This window comes from Xiphophorus couchianus, chromosome 16, assembly GCF_001444195.1.
Source record: "Xiphophorus couchianus chromosome 16, X_couchianus-1.0, whole genome shotgun sequence".
Taxonomy (NCBI): Eukaryota; Metazoa; Chordata; class Actinopteri; order Cyprinodontiformes; family Poeciliidae; genus Xiphophorus; species Xiphophorus couchianus.
In genome coordinates this window covers 6,192,682-6,212,729 of record NC_040243.1, presented here as the reverse complement: position 1 = coordinate 6,212,729, position 20,048 = coordinate 6,192,682, and the positions used below count along the sequence as shown (strand labels likewise).

At 44.2% G+C, this 20,048-nt stretch overlaps 1 protein-coding gene across 1 annotated transcript in view; it reads left to right on the top strand.

Annotated features, from left to right (window-relative positions):
* Positions 1–345: 345 nt before the first annotated feature.
* The window catches only part of vat1 (vesicle amine transport 1), a 40,960-nt gene continuing 21,257 nt past the window's right edge, over positions 346–20,048 (top strand). The window contains exons 1-2 of the mRNA XM_028041517.1: positions 346–1,037; positions 7,312–7,519. Coding sequence (XP_027897318.1) covers positions 627–1,037; positions 7,312–7,519 — 619 coding nt within the window. The 5' untranslated portion in view covers positions 346–626. The remainder of the gene's footprint in view (positions 1,038–7,311; positions 7,520–20,048) is intronic.

Here is a 20,048-nt window from a genome sequence, read left to right as displayed (position 1 = left end):
GATTAAGAGTACATTTTCAAGGCACTGTATGTAGATATGGGAGACTCAGTTTTCAGAGGGTGGATTTTCTATTTCATGAGCCTTATAAGAAAATAGCCAAATAATTAGAAGTATTTGTAATCTACAGTTGAACTGTTTTAATAGAATAGCCTGGCCAGCAGTTTTAAAGCAGGTTTTAGCTTTATTAAGCTTGGCTTTGCTTCCTTATGACTATTTGTCCAGCTGATCTCTCTGCTTAATGCTATAAGGACTTAATTTATTGCTCCATCCGAACAGCCAAACCCAGACAGCCACATAAGCCAATCCCTGAATTTTTCCGTGTTTTCCAGTTTGCCTCCGTCTCGCCCCACTCACACTCTCAGTCAGAGCGCGGCGTTGACAGCCACTGATCAACCCACTTTGTCGGGGTTTGTGTCTCCATGCAAGACTGCTGAAAAGAGAAACTCTGACTTTTTCTTTTTATTCTTGCAAAGCAAATCGTGCACTGCCTGCCGGGAGAAACCGTCAACGGCTGCAGAATTCACCAAAAAAAAAAAGAAAAAAAAAAGAAGTAAAAACAAGCAAACAAAAAAAAAACCTTTTAAAGTTATTTTTTTCTAGAATCCCCCCACCGTCTCTGCACAACAATGTCTGGAGAGGACGCACCTGCTCAGCAGCAAAACGCCGTGGACCAGAAGCAGGAGACCAAGCCCGCCGAGGAGCCCAAAGCCGAGCCGCCCAAGACGGAGTCCGCGGAGGCAGCGGCCACCCCGGCGGCGACCACCGAGAAGGCCCCCGAGGAGGAGACGTTCACCTACCGCGCTCTGGTGCTCACCGGCTACGGAGGCTATGATAAAGTCAAGCTGCAGGTGAAGAAGGGCAAGCCGGCGCTCAAAGCCGGCGAGGTGCTGGTCCGGGTCAAGGTCTGCGGGCTCAACTTCGCCGACCTGATGGCCAGACAGGGTCTCTACGACCGGCTGCCGTCCCCGCCGGTCACCCCGGGAATGGAGTGCTCCGGGGTGGTGGAGGCTGTGGGGGAAGAAGTGACGGACAGAAAAGTAAGCGCACATCCCTCCAGCATTCTTTGCATTCAGATGAATATTTGTTTCTGTGTTTATTTTAATATGAAAGTGATGAATATTTTTTAATATCAGCTCGGTTTGGGGCGCTTTGTGGATATATGGGCGTGTCAGGCTTCACTGGCTGCTCGGAGACGGCAGCGCAGCCTCATTGTGTCAGTGGCACAATATAATGAACTTCAAGCTTCAAGGCTCAAATAGATTTTTTTTAAACAAATGTAACAATAATTACGATCAGTTTGTGCATTTTGATTGCGCTATATTGGCTGTTAATATGCAACTTATTCAGTTAGTTCTCATGTCTGAATAATTGAGGAGCATAAAAGTTGAGTTTATTGGTTTATTTGTCGGATCTGGAATCCTTTAATGTCTGTAAAAAAGTGTTTTGATGACACAAGTTGTAATGCCGCCAGAAGCAGGCGTCGCCCCTTCTGTCTCACCATTTTTTGCAACTTAAGCCAACTTCCATTATAAGCTGCAAATAAGTTGCAAAGATGCAATCTGTTGTTTCTGTCTGTCCACGCTGCGTGTGTTGTAAGCGTAAAGCTAAATAAGACCATTTAAATCCACGAGATGCCTTCGATCCTCGCTGCACCCACGCTGCTGTGCGCCTTGATGTGCGCCACGGTGCGGAGCGCTGCGTTAAGCTGGCAAGCGGCGATGCAGGAAATTGGAGTTTCTTGCTTTCAAAGTTAAAGCTCTCCTCTCTCCGTTGCGAATTGGATCTGTTTTTGATCACACACACTTAGAATGAACAGCGCAACGTAATAATAATAAAAAAGAATCATAAACGGAGGGGGGAGGGGTGTGGAGCTAACACTGTGACGTGCCAGCATCTGCGTAAGTGGCAACTGTGAATTCAAAGACGTTGATTTTGGCGGAGACAGCAATTTATTTTGGAGAGTCATCGGAAGGAGCTCACAGTGGTTGGTGTGGTTTGACACCGGTGGAGGAGATCGGAGTCAGCGACGTCTTTTGTTACCGGGAGCGACGGTGGCGCACAAACGCGCTGAGTGGAAAAGGGCGAGGCGCGGCAGGAACAGACACCGTCAGGTGTGAGCAGTGGGGCCGTCTTTGTCCTCATAGCTGCAAGCCTGCAGGCTCGAATATATGTGCAGCAATAATTATAGCATAATTAAATTTCAAATCTTACTATAAGGAAAGTAATAAAACGCGCAAATTGTTTGGGGGGTTTAGTGTCTTTTGCATTTCGTGATGAGTCACAGGCCAGTGGTCGCTCGTGGCTCTTTCCTGGCTGCATGGCATCACCTCGGCAACGTCTCTGAAAGGCAATTTCACCTAACACACAGCGTGATGATTCACATTGTTTGAGCATCATATTCCGGATAACACCCTGATTAGCACATGTGTGATGCAAGCGCGAGCAGACCGACTTCACCTGGCTGGGCGTGGCGCGTGCGTCTGAGCGCAGGATGCACGCGGTGCACGGTGAAAGTTCAGCCCAGATTAATTTATTGCTGCTGTCCTCATTGTCAGTGATGTTGATTGGATTTAAAGGTCACAAACGACACAATCGCGCGCACATATGCAGCTTGTCATCACACTCCCATGTCCACTGGCAGCCTTGGTTTTTTTTTTTTGGTTTTTTTTAGCTAATTGAATTAAGAGCCAATCCCTCTAATCACTGGAGATCTCTGAGATCAGTTTTTTTTTTTTTTTTTTTTTTTTTACTTCTAACTCAGAGGGAATTTGCTGACCACGATGTTGCAGCTTTTATTTAGGGAGGTTCACTCTCTGCTGCTCTATTCATCTCACGCACACACACACACACACACACACACACACAGACACATAATGGGTGTGTCTGAGTGTTTCCTCCTAAGAAAGCTCCAAACACATGATACTTTTTAAACAGATTAAGTAACATATGCAGCAAATCAAATGGGATTTTATTTCATCTTTTTGGCATTTCTCGCTCTCTAATTTGTTTGCCTCTCAGAACCATAAAATATGTTTTTATATGAACTTATGATATTAATATTGCAAACATTTAGATTTCTCTATTGAAAATTCGTATAGAAATGTAATCTATGTTGGATGGCTTAGATGTGTCCTGGCCGACTTTATCCTGGCTCACTTATTCATGTGATGATTGATTCCACTTCTTTTGTCTTGCAGATTTTATATTTTGCTGTAATTCTATAACTTTTACATAATAAGCACTCATTCAGATCCTCGGTAGTGTTGAGTGAGCCTGCAGTGAGCTCACCCGACATGACCTAAGAGGGATTGTTGGGAGAGTAATGGAGAGTAAGCGAGGACACAGAGAGGAAACATCACAAATCACACCAAAGCTCCCCTGATGCCAAGTAGGAGCACTTTTTTTTCCCCTCTTCCACCAGGCTTGTTTAAAAAACATGGAGGCTCTCTCCATTGGTGAGTTTTGGAGGGATCTGATCCATATGTTCTCAATTACCTCCCTCCGGTCCACATTGTCAGTCTGGTATTTCCTCCATCGTCCCCCTTCATCGCCCCCCTTCCCTATCTATCTGGTCTCAAGTCATCTTGAGAAACCCCCTTTACCCACTGGTCATATCTGAATACCTCTAATGACAAGCAGGACGACTTGTTGCTGACTTTTAAAGAACAATACAAGGCAAACAGTAAAATTTAATTGATTTTCTAAGGTGAAACTTTCACTTTGTTTGTCCAGTTGCAAAATGAGATGAGGTGATACATTCATTTGAATAGCAAAAGAGAAATGTCAAAGTTACTAGCTTACATACAGCTTCAGTCTTCAGTAAACACATCTTGCTTCAATTGTGTTTTCATGAGGCACATGTTACTGACATGCTAAGCTAACGCTAACATGTTTGCTCTCTGTTTTGATGTAGTCATTGACAGATCAACTTGTAAAATAATATCTTGGTGTGGTTCAAGTTAATCTTGTGTTAAAATTGAACAAAAAAGTTCTTCTTATACATCATAAAATTGCTTTGAACATCATAATTATTAGTGACTAGAGTTTCAGCTGCTTTCTGCACAGCTCTGCCTGTACAAAAAGCTAAAAAAGCAGGTCACATGATGGACAGGTAGCCATAGCAGCCCTTTTTCATTGGGAATGTCTCAGCAATGGATTAAATGCACTCATTTGGTAGATCCAGATTTGTTTTATTCACAAAATAATACATGAATATGAAAGTAGGCGAGAATTGAAAAAACAAACTGACTGCACATGTTGCAGCCTAATGGCTTGCTGGGGTTCGGGCTCATACAAAATGTTAAGTTCATTAACTCTGCATGATATTAACAAACCTTGCAGTGGTGATATTGTTGAAAACTGCAATGACATAATTTGCGATAAATCGTCTGTTTGATCCTGGGCAACTGTCCATTTGGCATATATGAAAAACTGGCGTCATCCATTACAGTGAGAATCTGTTCATCCATCGTCTTTAACCATAGTGTCATGAGCCAGACTCAACCAATTCATTTTTTTCACAATATTTCTGTCAAAAGTTTGAAAATGTACAAATAAGCCAGTATAAAATGTATCTTGTTAGTAAAGTACATTTAATCTGTGCAGCTTTATACAAAAAATCAACAAAACTAAAGTAGTAAGGGGCAGCAAATATTTGAATTGATGCAAAACGAGACTCGTATTGTTTCATTTTTGGGTATGGAGTTCATCCTAACACCATGTAAGGGGTATTAAGGCAGTGTATCACTTAAAGTTCAGTTACCCCACAGGCTTTAGTCACAGATGAGTGAGCTTCATAAGTGTTGCATTTAACCATTTTCTTTTTCTGACTCAGAAACGCAGCTCAAAAAAATCTGTTCACCCTTATACATTTTTTGCTGAGCTTGTCAAAGCAAAGAAAAGTCAGCAAAGTCAGCTGACTCGGGGGGCCCGCATACCCCAAAATTGAATCACCATCTGATTAAGTCTATTCATATAAAGTTAACTGGAAGTGTCTTTGTTCGGTGACCTCCCCCCTCGCTCCTGACCCCAACTGAGACTTCTCAGAAAGAAGGCTGAGAGGAAATGCAAGAAGTGACTGCTTGTTTCTGTGTCACACTGTGAAGATGTTGAAACAGAAGTGTCACAAGGCCCTTTTGCTTTCCTTTGAATGTTCCTACTAATGTGTCTGTATGACTGACAGTAACTCACATGCTTTGCATGGGCATGAAAGAATAGTGGCAGATCCTTTTGACTGAGTGAGTCATGTTTTTTTTTTTTTTTTTGCTGTAAAAGCCTGAACTCCCCCGCATATCGATTTTTGTACCGCACTGCACCCCAATTATCCAGTGAGCTTGATGAGTTTGAAGACTCCAACGCCTTGACAAAAAGATGGAGATGTAGACAGAATAAAGGAACCAAGCGACAGCAGCAAAATTAAATTATATATAGTTTAGAAAGTAAACCAAATGACAGTGAGTCGAGGGCTCGGAAAGAAAGAGATGGGAATCTCTCTAATTGGAGAGGATTGACAGCGAGACGCATGGCTCCCTCCAGACCATTAGAGAGGTCCGGGTGGAGATAGAGTTTGTTCCCAGGAGGAGAGAGCTTGTCTTATGCTCAGCCATGAGGAAGAATCTGGCAGGGAGGCTGATGAGTGGAGAGAAGCCAGGGGAGAAGATGGGCCCCATTGTCCTGTTACGCTGATGAGGAAGAAGGGATGGATGGGGGACACTCCTCACAAGGGGGGGAAGAAGAAGATAAAAGAAGACAACAAGACGAGGAGCTGGGGATGAAAGCAGGAGCGCCACACAAGACAGACAGGATGAGACGGAGGGGAACTGGAGAAGGGGAAGGAAGACGTTCTAAAGTTGTAAGAGGAAAACGACTCAGGAAGTGAAAGAGAAAGAAGGGAAGAGAAAAAGTGAGGAGAATGGAAATGGGGTGGGAGGGAAGGCTATGTTGGGAGGACTGGATAAGAGGGGGGAGGAAGAAAACAGGAAGAGAGTTATAATGCGGCTGTCGTCTCTGTTTCCTGTGTCCCTCGAGTGAGCTCTCCTGATTGGCTGGTTTTGGGGCTGGGGGGGAAGTTTATATCATGGCTCATTCTTCTGGAAAGAGACAGTTGTGTATTTGAGAATCCTGCTCTGATAAGAAAAGGTGGGGTGCCGAGGAGATGGGAATGCACAGGTTGCTACACGTTGCCCTTAAAATTTAAAGGAACCAAAACTGTTGGTGAAAATTACATTAAGGGCTGTAACTAACAATTAACTCAGTATTTCATTATTCTATTGATTTATCAAATCATCATGATTAATCTTTTTTTCCTAATCGCATTTATTTATATTTTTAAAAATTATGTTGTTTTGGGTATGTTCTTCTTCTGTTACTTTTTTCTTGATGTCTTTTGAGCCATTAAAACCATCCATGTTCTCAGCCATACAAATTTTATAGTATTTTTTTTTATTTATGGTTGCGCCTTTGCATGCCTAGTGTTTCTTTTTCAGCAAATGACCTTGTCTGAGCAAACAATATTTCCCATTCTTACCATCGCTGCACGCAATTTGCATCTTTCACAAATGTGTCATAGAAACAGTTCAGGTTCACATAGCAGGACACCAATGACTTCAGGATTTTGTTCCTTATTTTTCCACAGCCTTAAAATACCATCTTTGTCAATTGTCATATAATATTAGTGTGGAATATGCATAGTTTAAACTATCTTTGCACTTCAGCATAAGCCCCCATCATTTTCATTGTTGCCACTCTTGGGGGTAAAACCAATCAGTGCCAAAGGATTTGAATGCTACTTTCCTGGCTGCTTTGCAAACGCCAGCCAAAGTATTTTAGCTTCCAAGCTAAATTTTCTTTAGAATATTGCATGCTTTATGCTCTAGATAGGTTTCACAGAAAAATGAGCAAAAAAAAAAAAACTAAACCACAATCATCCAGGGATCCACTGGGATCCACACATAAGCAGAAGCAAATGACAAATAGATTTTTTTTTAAATCAAATGTACTAAAAATTTATCTAAAAAAAGAGTAGGACATAAATAGCCTTAAAATAAAATTGCTCCAAATCACCGCAAGGTGTTTCTATTTACGCTCAAGCTAGCAGTAGCATTGCTGCACAGCCAACTCATGCAAGAAATTAGAAAAGTAACAGCTGAAACTCCAGAAAACCACTGCTTTAAAAGTTATGGGATCGTTTTATCCATTTACCAGGATGTGAGTCACAGGAATTACGAGCCAAGACAATAAATGTTTCCTTGGCACCATTTGTTTTCTGATTTTCAGTGAGTCCGTCTCATCATTCACTGTCTTGTTTTTTAGGTTGGTGACAAGGTGATGGTGCTGAACCGCTTTGGGCTGTGGCAGGAGGTGGCTGTGGTTCCAGCCAGCCACACCTTCCTCATCCCAGACGGGATGAGTTTTGAGGAGGCAGCTGCCCTCCCAGTCAACTACATCACCGCCTACCTGATGCTGTTTGACTTTGGCAACCTGCGGCCCAACCAGAGCGTCCTGGTCCATGCTGCTGCAGGTACAGCACCGCCTCAGACATGTTTTCCGTCAGTTGCTAACAGAGTCATGTAAGGATTAACTAAAAATGTATGAATTCAATGAAATGGAAATTTAAACACTGAAAGGTAAATGTTTTTTTTTGCTTTTTTTTTCACTTTGTTGAGCATGTGCATTTAAACATGCTCAACAATTTGTTTTCATTATAATTTACAAAATGTCTCTGTAATCATTTTACAGGTTGGTGTAAAAATATAAAAAAATAACACGAAAACTACACTGAGATATAAAATCAGTGCTAAAATACAAAGTGCACAATCTTAAAAGCTCGTTTCCCATTTTGGAACCCGCAAATTGCCTAAAATAGTCCATATTGGAATATTAAGTCATACCATGAAAAACAGGTTTTAAATAAAAAAAATACTAAACTCTCATAGTTGCATTAAGCTTAACCCTTTTTGGTCTGGAGGCCACTTCGCATCCTGCGTCTGTTTTTGCAATAATCTTAAAGCTGTTGGAAAAGGTTCCACTGTTCACTTGTGTGAGATGTAGTTCAGTGTTTTCCTCCCAGCATGACTGCACTAATGCAAGCACACCTGTCACCTGTGCTTTCAGGTCAAAGTTCAGAATGGTTGAGTTGATGGAAGACACATGGGGACTGAGGGAGAGAAGGCACCTGTTTGGGGGCGCGATGATCCTGAAAGCTTTTAGTTTTTTTTGTGGTTACATCGTCAGGCCAGCTGGAATGAGCAGGTCATTAGTTAAAGGATATTGTTCCTGTTTTCTAAATGATCACTTTGCCTCTCATTCCCACTTTTTATGTGCAGGAGGATCTAGGAATGGAGCGTTTAGATTTGGGACAGCATGTGTGGGTGTAAATGGCTCAGAGCACATAATGAAATTTGGCCTTTTTCTCGATGGGGAACAAAAAAATGATAAAGAGCTTTGGGAGCCTGCCAGTGCAGGTGCGTATGTCCCTTTACGTTGACAGGAATTCATTTGTAAGTGTAGCATTCTGCAATTTACAGCAACAGCTAACAGCGTTGTAGCTGTGGGACCGGCGGTTTTACGAATCCCAAATGTTTGCGTTTATCATATCATATCCAGTTGATGTCATTCACCCCTGTGAGAACACATGCTGCAGCGTTCTGTGTAGAATATGCTCCCTATAGGAGGAACACTCTGGAAATGTGGTTGAACACTCTTCTCCCTGCTGGCTTAGGCAGAGGATCACCTCTTGTTTCTCAGGGAAGACTGCCAGTCTTTGCTCTCCAGCTGTCCGGACAGACACTAGCATTGTAAAAACACATGCCTAGATTGTTTGCACATCCTTATTCCAAGGTTTCTCCATACCTTGTGTGGGAAAGAACCCCACCCTCCCAGCTCTCGTCTAAACATCAGCTTCCAGCTTCTTAAGGTTCACATGGAGCTGGATGCTGAGCGTCTGTGTGTGGAGAAGATGTTCCACCCAGGATTCTGTCAAAATGGTTCCTGATGTTCACTGATTAGACAGATCAAAGGCATCTGCTGTGACAGGGCCAGAGATTGAAGGATGCTGGGAGGCAGTAGGCCTGTCTGCACTGAGCTTTCATGTGATGATATAAAAGAAATGGCAGGCAGGCTTCGCTATATTTCTGAACCAGGTCTTTCAAACCAAAAGAAGTCACACTTCTTGACATATTTCAATTTAACTGGATTCCCAATATGACAGTTATTTTCATGAATCATATAAAGAAACTGTTATCTCTATATTATTTCTATGTTGCAGCCAGAAAAGATTAGGCAGATGGGAGGGTAAAAAAGTACAGAATCAGTAGTTGAGTGTTAAATCTCTTATTGCAAATTACCAAAACTAATCTAAAACGATTAAAATTTACTCGCCTAAGTCTAAATTCCAATAAACCAAAGTTTGACATCTGTTTTCATGTGAAAGTTTTAAAAAGTATGCCATTGGTTTCAAAGAAAAAAACTCTACACTGAAGAAAGAGAACAAGTGATCCTACTTCATTAATCGGTCACAAGGAATTAAATTTAAAGTTAGTTTAGTACGTTTCAAGTTAAACAAATGCTAATAAAGTAAGTTTGGTAAACTTCATTCAATTCCTAAAAACATTTTTTTAAAGATGGAACTCCATACGCTTTTTTTCTGTATACTTGGAAACTCTTGTGGCAGCAACCACACATATAATAATACTGGGAGTACAAGCAGTATCAAAATATAATATATGGCTTGTATTTTACTCCTAAAACCTAATTTATGTTTTGTAAGACATCCTCAGAACATCAGTAGTTGGGATTTTGACACTGCATTTCAACAGTATAGTCCTGCAGCAGATTGTGAGGGGAGCTGAGAACATCTTTGGAGTCTCTACGCTCTTTTCAGAATCTGAATTTGGTTCTGAATGTTGTCAGACACTCTTCACACCCTCTCTGTGGACATTTTGAACTGTTGCCATCAGGCTAAAAGCAGAACCATTAGATGTCTACCCAGCTTTCATCCAGAATCTGTTAAAGAATCTGAGCTGTTTTCCTTATTTCACCTGGTTCATCAGGTTCATCTCCATGTGTTTTATCCAGCTAAACATTTTTAACTCTAGGATAGATCCCAGAAAACTGCTGTCTCATTTTGTGCTAGTCTCTAATTTATAAAATGATAAATACATATATAAGTTTCAGTATGAGTCATCGTTTAATGTGGATCTGTAGTGAAATAAATTAGTTTTTGCCTGAAAAAGAATAATTAAATTTTTCGGACTAACGCAACCTCTCAGTAATGTGCAGTCTTGTTTATATTTCGGCCTGATGGGGCTTTCCTCACCCACTCATTTAAAGCTTCTGGTGCTATAACCTTTCCTAATAATGGTGCTCTTCTTCCCCACACATACTTTGAAGTTACATAAGAATATTTATTTGACATTTATCTGACTTAAGTATCACATGATGATGATGTGGAACACCACCGCTATTTCCCTAATTCCACACATTCCTGTTTTTTTATTATTATTATTATTTTATTTTCTCTTTTACAACCATCCCAAGAAGAAGTTTGCTCTTTTCTCTTTATGCATTCATGTTTTGTAATTTTGAGAAACAATAATTACAGATAATCAGGGCATAAAAAGCTCCAACCTGGCCACAAATTCAGCACACACCTTGTCTAACAGAGCGCGGCGCTACCTGCTGCCTCACTGGGGTTAATGGTTTCATCACATCCTGACGCTGTTTCAAGACTTCCTGAGTTGTGCATCCAGCTAAAGAGAAGCAGATTTATGCGTCTGTCGTTCCCGAACACATCTTGCTCTCCGGCTGAATAAAGATAAAATGTTGAGCTCATGGATGAGATCAGCTTGTGAACGATTTGCACAGATGAGGAGTAACAGTAGTGCCGAAGAGAGGCAGGCAGTGATTTGTTTTTTTTCCACCCGCAGTCACAGGGTGCGGTGGTAATCATCATGATTTAATGCAGTGTGATCTTTCATTGAAGGCCTTGATCAACAGCTTCTTATCGCTGCAGCCACGTACTCCCAACTCGCTGCTTTCTAGTAAGCGCTCGAGGCGGGATGGGGGTAGAGAGGCTGGGTGTTCATCCTGTCTGTGTTTCATGACTGACCTGATTGTTCTAGAAACAAATTAATCTACTGATGTGATCGCTTTGGGGAAATAATCCGGTCTCTTTCAATCCCCAAAGTCCCTCAAGCTTTCAGTTAAGAAGATAATTTATTATAAACAGAGTAGAAAAATGTAAGCTGTATCTCAAAACATATGTTTTGACAATTAGTGCAGATTTAGTTTCCACACTGTGTCTGTGTTTTCCATGGCCTTAAGAATTTTCAAACAGCTGAAAGGCTTCTTTCAGCCAGCTGACCAACTGTGCACAACAGCTGGAGAAAATGAATGTCGCTCGCTTCCTGTCTCCCATTAAAATAACTTTGAGTTGTGAGAAACTTAAAGTTTTTGTGGTTTTAAACTTATAACTAAAACAAAAATAGCCAAACTTGCCTTAGTCTCAACCAGGGATGAGTAGGTAAAAAACAGAAAAATAAACTTCAAAATTGTGTCTTCGTTACAGTTTATAGGTGCACTGTATTTGTTTATGAACTGTTCATGAAAATTAGATAAATGTTCTGGTCAGATCCATTAAAACATAAATGAATATAATGTTCATTTGTATTGCATTAACATCTTACTTTATCAAATAAATGGGCCAAAATTTGTAAATGTGCAATAGAACAACAACTTTTCCATCGTGCTAGGTCGGTTTGAATCATGTCTGTATGTCATAAATACATTTTTTACTTCACAAAGCCGTTAGTATTTACTCAGCTTTTCTTTTCTCTTTAATTTGTTCAACAATCTGAGACCATTAAAGGTGACAGAACATCAATACTGTTTCTTGACATTGCAATTTGCTTCCTTTAAAAGATGGAACTTAGAATTTTCCTCCAATTACCACGAAAGACGATAGAAGTACTTCCAGTGGTAATTGTACTACAGTTTGAGAATCATGAAATTTGTGGTTTGCGTTTCCATCCATCCATCCATCCATCTTCTTCCGCTTATCCGAGGTCGGGTCGCGGGGGTAGCAGCTTCAGAAGGGAGGCCCAGACTTCCCTCTCCCCAGCCACTTCTTCCAGCTCTTCCGGGGGAATCCCGAGGCGTTCCCAGGCCAGCCGAGAGACATAGTCCCTCCAGCGTGTCCTGGGTCTTCCCCGGGGCCTCCTCCCGGTGGGACGTGCCCGGAACACCTCACCAGGGAGGCGTCCAGGAGGCATCCTGACCAGATGCCCGAGCCACCTCAACTGGCTCCTCTCGATGTGAAGGAGCAGCGGCTCTACTCTGAGTCCCTCCCGGATGACTGAGCTTCTCACCCTATCTCTAAGGGAGAGCCCAGCCACCCTACGGAGAAAACCCATTTCGGCCGCTTGTATCCGCGATCTCGTTCTTTCGGTCATGACCCAAAGCTCATGACCATAGATGAGGGTGGGAACGTAGATCGACCGGTAAATCGAGAGCTTCGCTTTTTGGCTCAGCTCTCTCTTCACCACGACGGACCGGTACAGCGCCCGCTTGACAGCAGACGCTGCGCCAATCCGCCTGTCGATCTCCCGCTCCCTTCTTCCCCCATTCGTGAACAAGATCCCGAGATACTTAAACTCCTCCACTTGGGGCAGGACACCCCCCCTGACCCGGAGAAGGCACTCTACCCTTTTCCGGCTCAAGACCATGGCCTCGGATTTGGAGGCACTGATCCCCATCCCGGCCGCTTCACACTCGGCTGCGAACCGATCCAGCGAGAGCTGCAGATCACGATCTGATGAAGCCAAAAGGACCACATCGTCTGCGAAAAGCAGAGATGAGATCCTGAGGCCACCAAATCGGATCCCCTCAACACCTTGGCTGCGCCTAGAAATTCTGTCCATGAAAGTGATGAACAGAATCGGTGACAAAGGGCAGCCCTGGCGGAGTCCAACTCTCACCGGAAACGAGCCCGACTTACTGCCGGCAATGCGGACCAGACTCTGACACCGGTCATACAGGGACCTGACAGCCCGTATCAAAGGGCCCGGTACCCCATACTCCCGGAGAACCCCCCACAGGGCTCCCCGAGGGACACGGTCGAACGCCTTCTCCAAGTCCACAAAACACATGTAGACTGGTTGGGCGAGCTCCCATGCACCCTCCAGGACCCTGCTGAGGGTGTAGAGCTGGTCCAGTGTTCCACGACCAGGACGAAAACCACACTGCTCTTCCTGAATCCGAGGTTCGACTATCCGACGGACCCTCCTCTCCAGGACCCCTGAATAGACCTTGCCAGGGAGGCTTAAGAGTGTGACCCCTCTATAATTGGAGCACACCCTCCAGTCCCCCTTTTTGAACAGGGGGACCACCACCCCAGTCTGCCAATCCAGGGGAACTGCCCCCGATGTCCATGCGATATTGCAGAGTCGCGTCAACCAACACTACCCTACAACATCCAGAGCCTTAAGGAACTCCGGGCGGATCTCATCCACCCCCGGGGCCTTGCCACCGAGGAGCTTTTTAACCACCTCGGCGACCTCGCCCCCAGAGATTGGAGAGCCCAACCCAGAATCCCCAGGCTCCGCTTCCTCAGTGGAAGGCATGTTGGTGGGATTGAGGAGGTCTTCGAAGTACTCTGCCCACCGGCCCACAACGTCCCGAGTAGAGGTCAGCAGCACACCATCCCCACTATAAACAGTGTTGGTGCTGCACCGCTTCCCCCCCTGAGACGCCGGATGGTGGACCAGAATCGCCTCGAAGCCGTGCGGAAGTCTTTCTCCATGGCCTCTCCAAACTCCTCCCACACCCGAGTTTTTGCCTCAGCAACCGCCCGAGCCGCATGCCGCTTCGCCCGCCGGTACCCATCAGCTGCTTCCGGAGTCCCACAGGCCAAAAAGGCTCGATAGGACTCCTTCTTCAGCCTGACGGCATCCCTCACCGAAGGTGTCCACCAACGGGTTCGAGGGTTGCCGCCGCGACAGGCACCGACAACCTTGCGGCCACAGCTCCAATCGGCCGCCTCGACAATGGAGGCACGGAACACGGTCCACTCAGACTCCATGTCCCCCACCTCCCCCGGGACGTGTTCGAAGTTTTGCCGGAGATGGGAGTTAAAGCTCCGTCTCACAGGGGATTCCGCCAGACGTTCCCAGCAGACCCTCACAACACGTTTGGGCCTGCCAGGTCTGACCGGCTTTCGCCCCCGCCACCGGAGCCAACTCACCACCAGGTAGTGGTCAGTGGACAGCTCCGCACCTCTCTTCACCCGAGTGTCCAAGACATACGGCCGCAGATCCGATGAAACGATGACAAAGTCGATCATCGAACTGCGGCCTAGGGTGTCCTGGTGCCAAGTGCACATATGGACACCCTTATGCTTGAACATGGTGTTCGTTATGGACAATCCATGGCGAGCACAGAAGTCCAGCAACAGAACACCGCTCGAGTTCAGGTCGGGTGGGCCGTTCCTCCCAACCACGCCCCTCCAGGTCTCACTGTCGTTGCCCACGTGAGCGTTGAAGTCCCCCAGCAGAACAAGGGAGTCCCCAGGAGGAGGACTCTCCAGTACCCCCTCTAAGGACTCCAAAAAGGGTGGGTAATCTGAACTGTCGTTCGGCCCGTAAGCACAAACGACAGTCAGAACCCGTCCCCCCACCCGTAGGCGGAGGGATCCTACCCTCTCGTTCACCGGGGTAAACCCCAACGTACAGGCGCCGAGATGGGGAGCAACAAGTATGCCCACTCCTGCCCGACGTCTCTCTCCCTGGGCAACTCCAGAGTGGAAGTATGTCCAGCCCCTCTCAAGGAGACTGGTTCCAGAACCAGAGCCATGCGTCGAGGTGAGACCGACTATTTCTAGCCGGAACCTCTCGACCTCACGCACTAGCTCCGGCTCCTTCCCCACCAGAGAGGTGACATTCCACGTCCCAAGAGCCAGTTTCTGCAACCGAGGATCGGACCGCCAGGGTCCCCTCCCTTGGCCGCCACCCATCACACAGTGCACCCGACCCCTTTGGCCCCTCCCACGGGTGGTGGGCCCATGGGAGGGGGGGCCCATGTTTCCTCTTCGGGCTGAGCCCGGCCGGGCTCCATGGGTAAAAGCCCGGCCACCAGACGCTCGCCATCGTGCCCCCCCTCCAGGCCTGGCTCCAGAGTGGGGCCCCGGTGACCCGCGTCCGGGCGAGGGAACACCAAGTCCAAGGTTTTCCTTCATCATTGGGGTCTTCGGGCTGCACTTTGTCTGGTCCCTCACCTAGGACCTGTCTGCCTTGGGTGACCCTACCAGGGGCATGAAGCCCCAGACAGCATAGCTCCTAGGATCATTGGGGCACTCAAACCCCTCCACCACGATAAGGTGGCAGCCCATGGAGGAGTGCGTTTCCATTGATAAGTATTATTTGCATCTCCACCCTGTTGAACTCTGTAGTGGAAACCTTTACAAGAAGGATGATGCGTCACCCTTCAGTTGCTTTTAGCCTCTCCATTGTTCTATGTTTGCAGGTAATGTCACCTCAACATAAATTACATCCCTTCCTGAAAAGCATAGTGACCTTTCCCGATCATGTGACCAGTTGGGAATGTCTGACTGGTGTTCTGTATGTCTGTGGTGAATAATCCTCAGCTGCCTCTCTCGTGGCTCCGTTCCTATCTTTTCTCTCCAAACAATAGCTTCTTGTATTTCCTCCCATCGTGCCTCTCCTCTCCACCGCACCGCACATCTGCATCCTCCACTGTCCGCCTCCACACCCCTCCAGCCCTTCGTAACCTCGTCTCCCTCCTCGTGACCCTCGACCATATCCGTGCCGCGGTCCTCGTCATCTGGGAACGTGTGCACGTTTTCCCTTTGTTTTCCCCCGGGGGTTTTTGGGCGGAGGGGGAAACTGGACGACATTTGGATGTATCTCGTGGGTCTACCACTGTACGCGGCCAACTGTTTTTCCTCTGACCTCTCCCTGAACTAGTCCTGATGTTTATTAGGCCCGGCCCGCCAACCAAGCCACCACACCCACACTACACATTCCTGCATGCATATGGGGACCCGCTGCTTACAAAGATGACGTCCGGTTCTGCTTAATTTATGAGCTCTGGAGTAAATGCATCCCAACATGAAGTGCCGTTGTGCTGCAGATGGGGAATGCATAATTTGATTAGGAGTGTACATCCTCTTAATATTTTGGCTTCCGAAATTGCCAAAGTTATGTAAGGTGCTTTGGGTCGCTAACTATTGCTATCAGTAAAAGCCACCAACATATCCGTACACTTGACATTCATGGGTTCCACTAATCAGCTGCTTCTGGTTGAAATCTTAAGGTTTTGGATGGAGTTACTGGGTTATGCTGAGGATTAGCTTCTAGGTTTTAAAGCGAGAGGCTTTCAGCTGCTGCATGTGGTCTGAACTAAAGGACTTGAGTCCTTGCTAATATTAATTTGCAGAGCTAATGTAAAGTAATTTTTATTCTTGCCATTTTTGTAGTTTTGAATCTTTGAAGTTGTAAACTCTTTACAAGGACACAGTCTTAATTTTTGGCTCATTTGCTTGAAAAACCTCGAGCCTGAGCTCTGAGTACGCGTCTCGTGTGATAAAGAAAAACAACAATCAATACAATTAGAGTAGATGTAACTAGGGCTTAAAAGTAAAATTGCCTTTTTTTTTAAATACAGATTTAAATTCTCAATTTTAATCAATTTTTTAGCCTCACTTTTATCCTTAAAAAAGAGAAAATATCATTAAAAAAAAGGTTTTTATTTAAATCATTCCTGTGAGTTGACCTGAATTCAAAGTTGTAATAAAAAGAAGCTCTAAAACATCCTTCTCAAAAAAGGATGGTAGTGTTAGGTGGGCTAACATCATTCTGAAGTATGGAAATCAAAGTAGTGCAGTTGTGGAAAAAATGTTTTATTTATTGATAAAATCAATTTATTGCTCAACCCTAGATGTAAGTAATCTAGAATTTTCTGTTTTTCTGGAGGATAAAGATCATATGATCTAGAATCCCATTTCTTTCACTCACGCTCAATGACTCACCATGGCAACAGTAGGCAGGTAAACACCAGCTACATGCTTATTGGAGTTTTCTATACGATATTGGGACTTTAACTGGTACCATTAGCTCTTTGACCTTGAGAGTAAAAATGAACTTTTTTAGAAACCAAGGGTGAGTTTGTATCAAATGCCTTGTCTTTGATACGTATGGTAGTGGATCTGTGATGCTGCGGGCCTGTTTCTCTTTCAGCTGAACTTTGTTAAATTAGAGTGAATGACAACATGAACTCTTTAAAGTACCTGGACATTAACATTTCAAAACTGCAGACAGAAAATGTGTAAATGATGTGTCTTTGAACAAGAGTAAAAGTGTAAAATGAATAAATCAGGGCTAAGTAAATCTAACAAATGGACTCAAAGGTTGGATTTCTCTTAAATGTTTCAGTGGGAGATTGTCCTTCTGATACAAAATATTTTTATGCATCTTTAGAGGTACCAATAAATGTCTTCAGCACTGTACTTGCTGTGAGTTTGCTTTAAATGCATCCATCATACAGCCATATACATCAAATTAAGGTAAAGTGAGTATGACAGGTGGCTGGATGTCTTGGCTCTGCTAAATGAGAATTGCAGCCTGGTGTGGATATTCATGGCTGTTGTCAACCCTGCAGGCAGTGCCTCGGGCGTATCTGTCTTCCGTGCGTGGCTGACTGCAGATGTGTTGGAAAAATGACAAGTCAAAGATGTTTTTAGGGTTGAATGATTCAAAGTTCTGTTTTGTTTCCTGTTGGGAACTAAATTTTCCTCCCTGGAGTCTTTGATGTGTTATTATTTTCATTTATTATTCAGTCTCATGTTGCTTAAGCATCAGCTCATTTGTACTTACTAGTTTCCTCTTAACCTGTGACAAAAGTGTCTGAGAATTATTTCCGTACCCCAGTTTAACGAATGTTAATCCACTCTGACCACTGAGCAGGAGTCTGGGCTGTGTGGTTGAACCGTCTCCGCGTTCCCTGGGCCTGCCATCGCCGGCGGCAGATCAGCTGCGCTGATAGTGGAAGGAAACCAGGGCAACCTCCAACCCAGCCCTCCAATCACATTTCTCCTTTGCGCTTTCAGTGCCGCAGTTTTTGACAATTGACCCCGTCTACCCCCGCCCTACCCGCCACCACATAATCACAGGTGGATGCGAAGCCTTTGCTAGGACACCTGTTTGTGTGCAACAGCTTTTGCAGCAGGGTTGAAGACGGGGAAGGAGTTTGTGCATGTTTATTTCTGCATGCAAGTCTGTAATATTAGTTTTCTGTAGCTCATGGTTTTATTTGTCATATGATATGAGAATGCTGAAGGAGGAAATTACAAGGCTTCACTCACCCAGTCACTAAAAATGAACTTCCTCTATGAAAATCACCTTCAGAGAGAGAGAGCACACTGAACTGCATTTCAAGCCCACACTCCCGCACGCATCCAAGAAAAACAACAGGGTTACATAATGCGGAGTAATACCTCAAAAGTACACGTTCACAAACACCCAACTGTAGCTCCTCTCTTTATGCTAGCACTAGTATCTGAACAGTGTTAAATCTTTTCCATCTGCAGTAAAACGGTCATTTATTTGTTTGTCCGTGTTGTAATGTTCCCACTGGGAGTTTGGCTAAAAAGAGATGCTCTGCTCCATGTTTTTATTTCATTCTTTGTGCAAGCCACCACCACAACCTAATGATAGGTTAGAAAAGATACAAGTCTGGGAGGAAATGTGCAAATATGTTGAATAAATATGCTAAAAAGAAGAAAAATGGAGTGCTGTGATGAGGAGCCAGCCATCTTCTGGTGCTGACAGTAACAATATGACAACACCTGACATCACGCCGGCCTTCATACACATTGCCATGACTGTGATCATCACATTTCTTCAGAAAATAAATACAAGAATATCATTTTTCTTGTTTGATTGACAGATTTTAGCACATTCTGTCCATTCCACCCTCCCTCTTTCCGATGAACCACTGGGTATGGAGCAATAATAGTGGCCTCAGTCTCAATCTGGATTCCTTCTGTGTTTTTTGAGGAAAAAGCCAATTCGCTCCTAACAGCCATGTTGTGGAGCACAATTTGTGCCAAAATGCAAGAACGTAAGGATTGTGGGGGAAGACAAAACCCCTCTGTGCTCCGTTTAGGTGGAGGATGTTTGGGTCATCCTTGTTTTCGAGTGTAAACACTTAAATTGAATCTTGAGGAAAACAACTGCAAATAGCAGCAAGTATTGGTTTAGGTTGCTTTTTCTTCTTCGTTGCTAGTTTTAAGCCATAATCTCCGAAGAGAAATGGTTCGACTCCAAGTACATGCTGGGAATAATGTAAATCGGGGAAAAACAAGTAAATGCAGAAACCGAAGGCTAATATTTTAATCCTTGCATATTTGTGAAGATTAGCAGATACCAGCAGCTAACTGGGAAGGAAGCTTATCTTGCCTTTGCGGTGTGTGTATGTATGGATGTGCGTGACTGATTGGAGGTGAGGGGACTGAGAGGTTCTTGGCACAGTTCTGCAGTCTTATGATTGGACACATGGGAGTTTGTTCCCATGGGATTCAGAAACAGGTACAATCTGACTAAAAACAGTCACAAAATAATGTACAGTTTCTCATACAGCTTATTCACACCACATCACATTACAACAACAGGCTTTAATGTGTGTGTGTGAGATTTTATGGACAAAACGTTGTGCTTATTTTGGAAGTGGAAGGATAATGACATGTTTTAACCCTCCTGTTACGTTGTGGGTCAAATTGACCCGTTTTAAAGTTCAATTTTTTTTTAAATAGTTGGAAGTATTTTTTTTACATGAAACTTTTTCTATTTGTCTTAATAGGTGCACTCTACATATAAATTGAAAATTTATTCATTTTACACATTTGTAACCCCTCCTGCATCTACTTTTTACATAGATACTGTTCGGGTCAATTTGGCAGTCAAGTTGAAGGGTAAAAACTATCAAAAAATGTCCAATTCTATATGTTTCCTTGCAGCTATGAATCATATTTCACCACA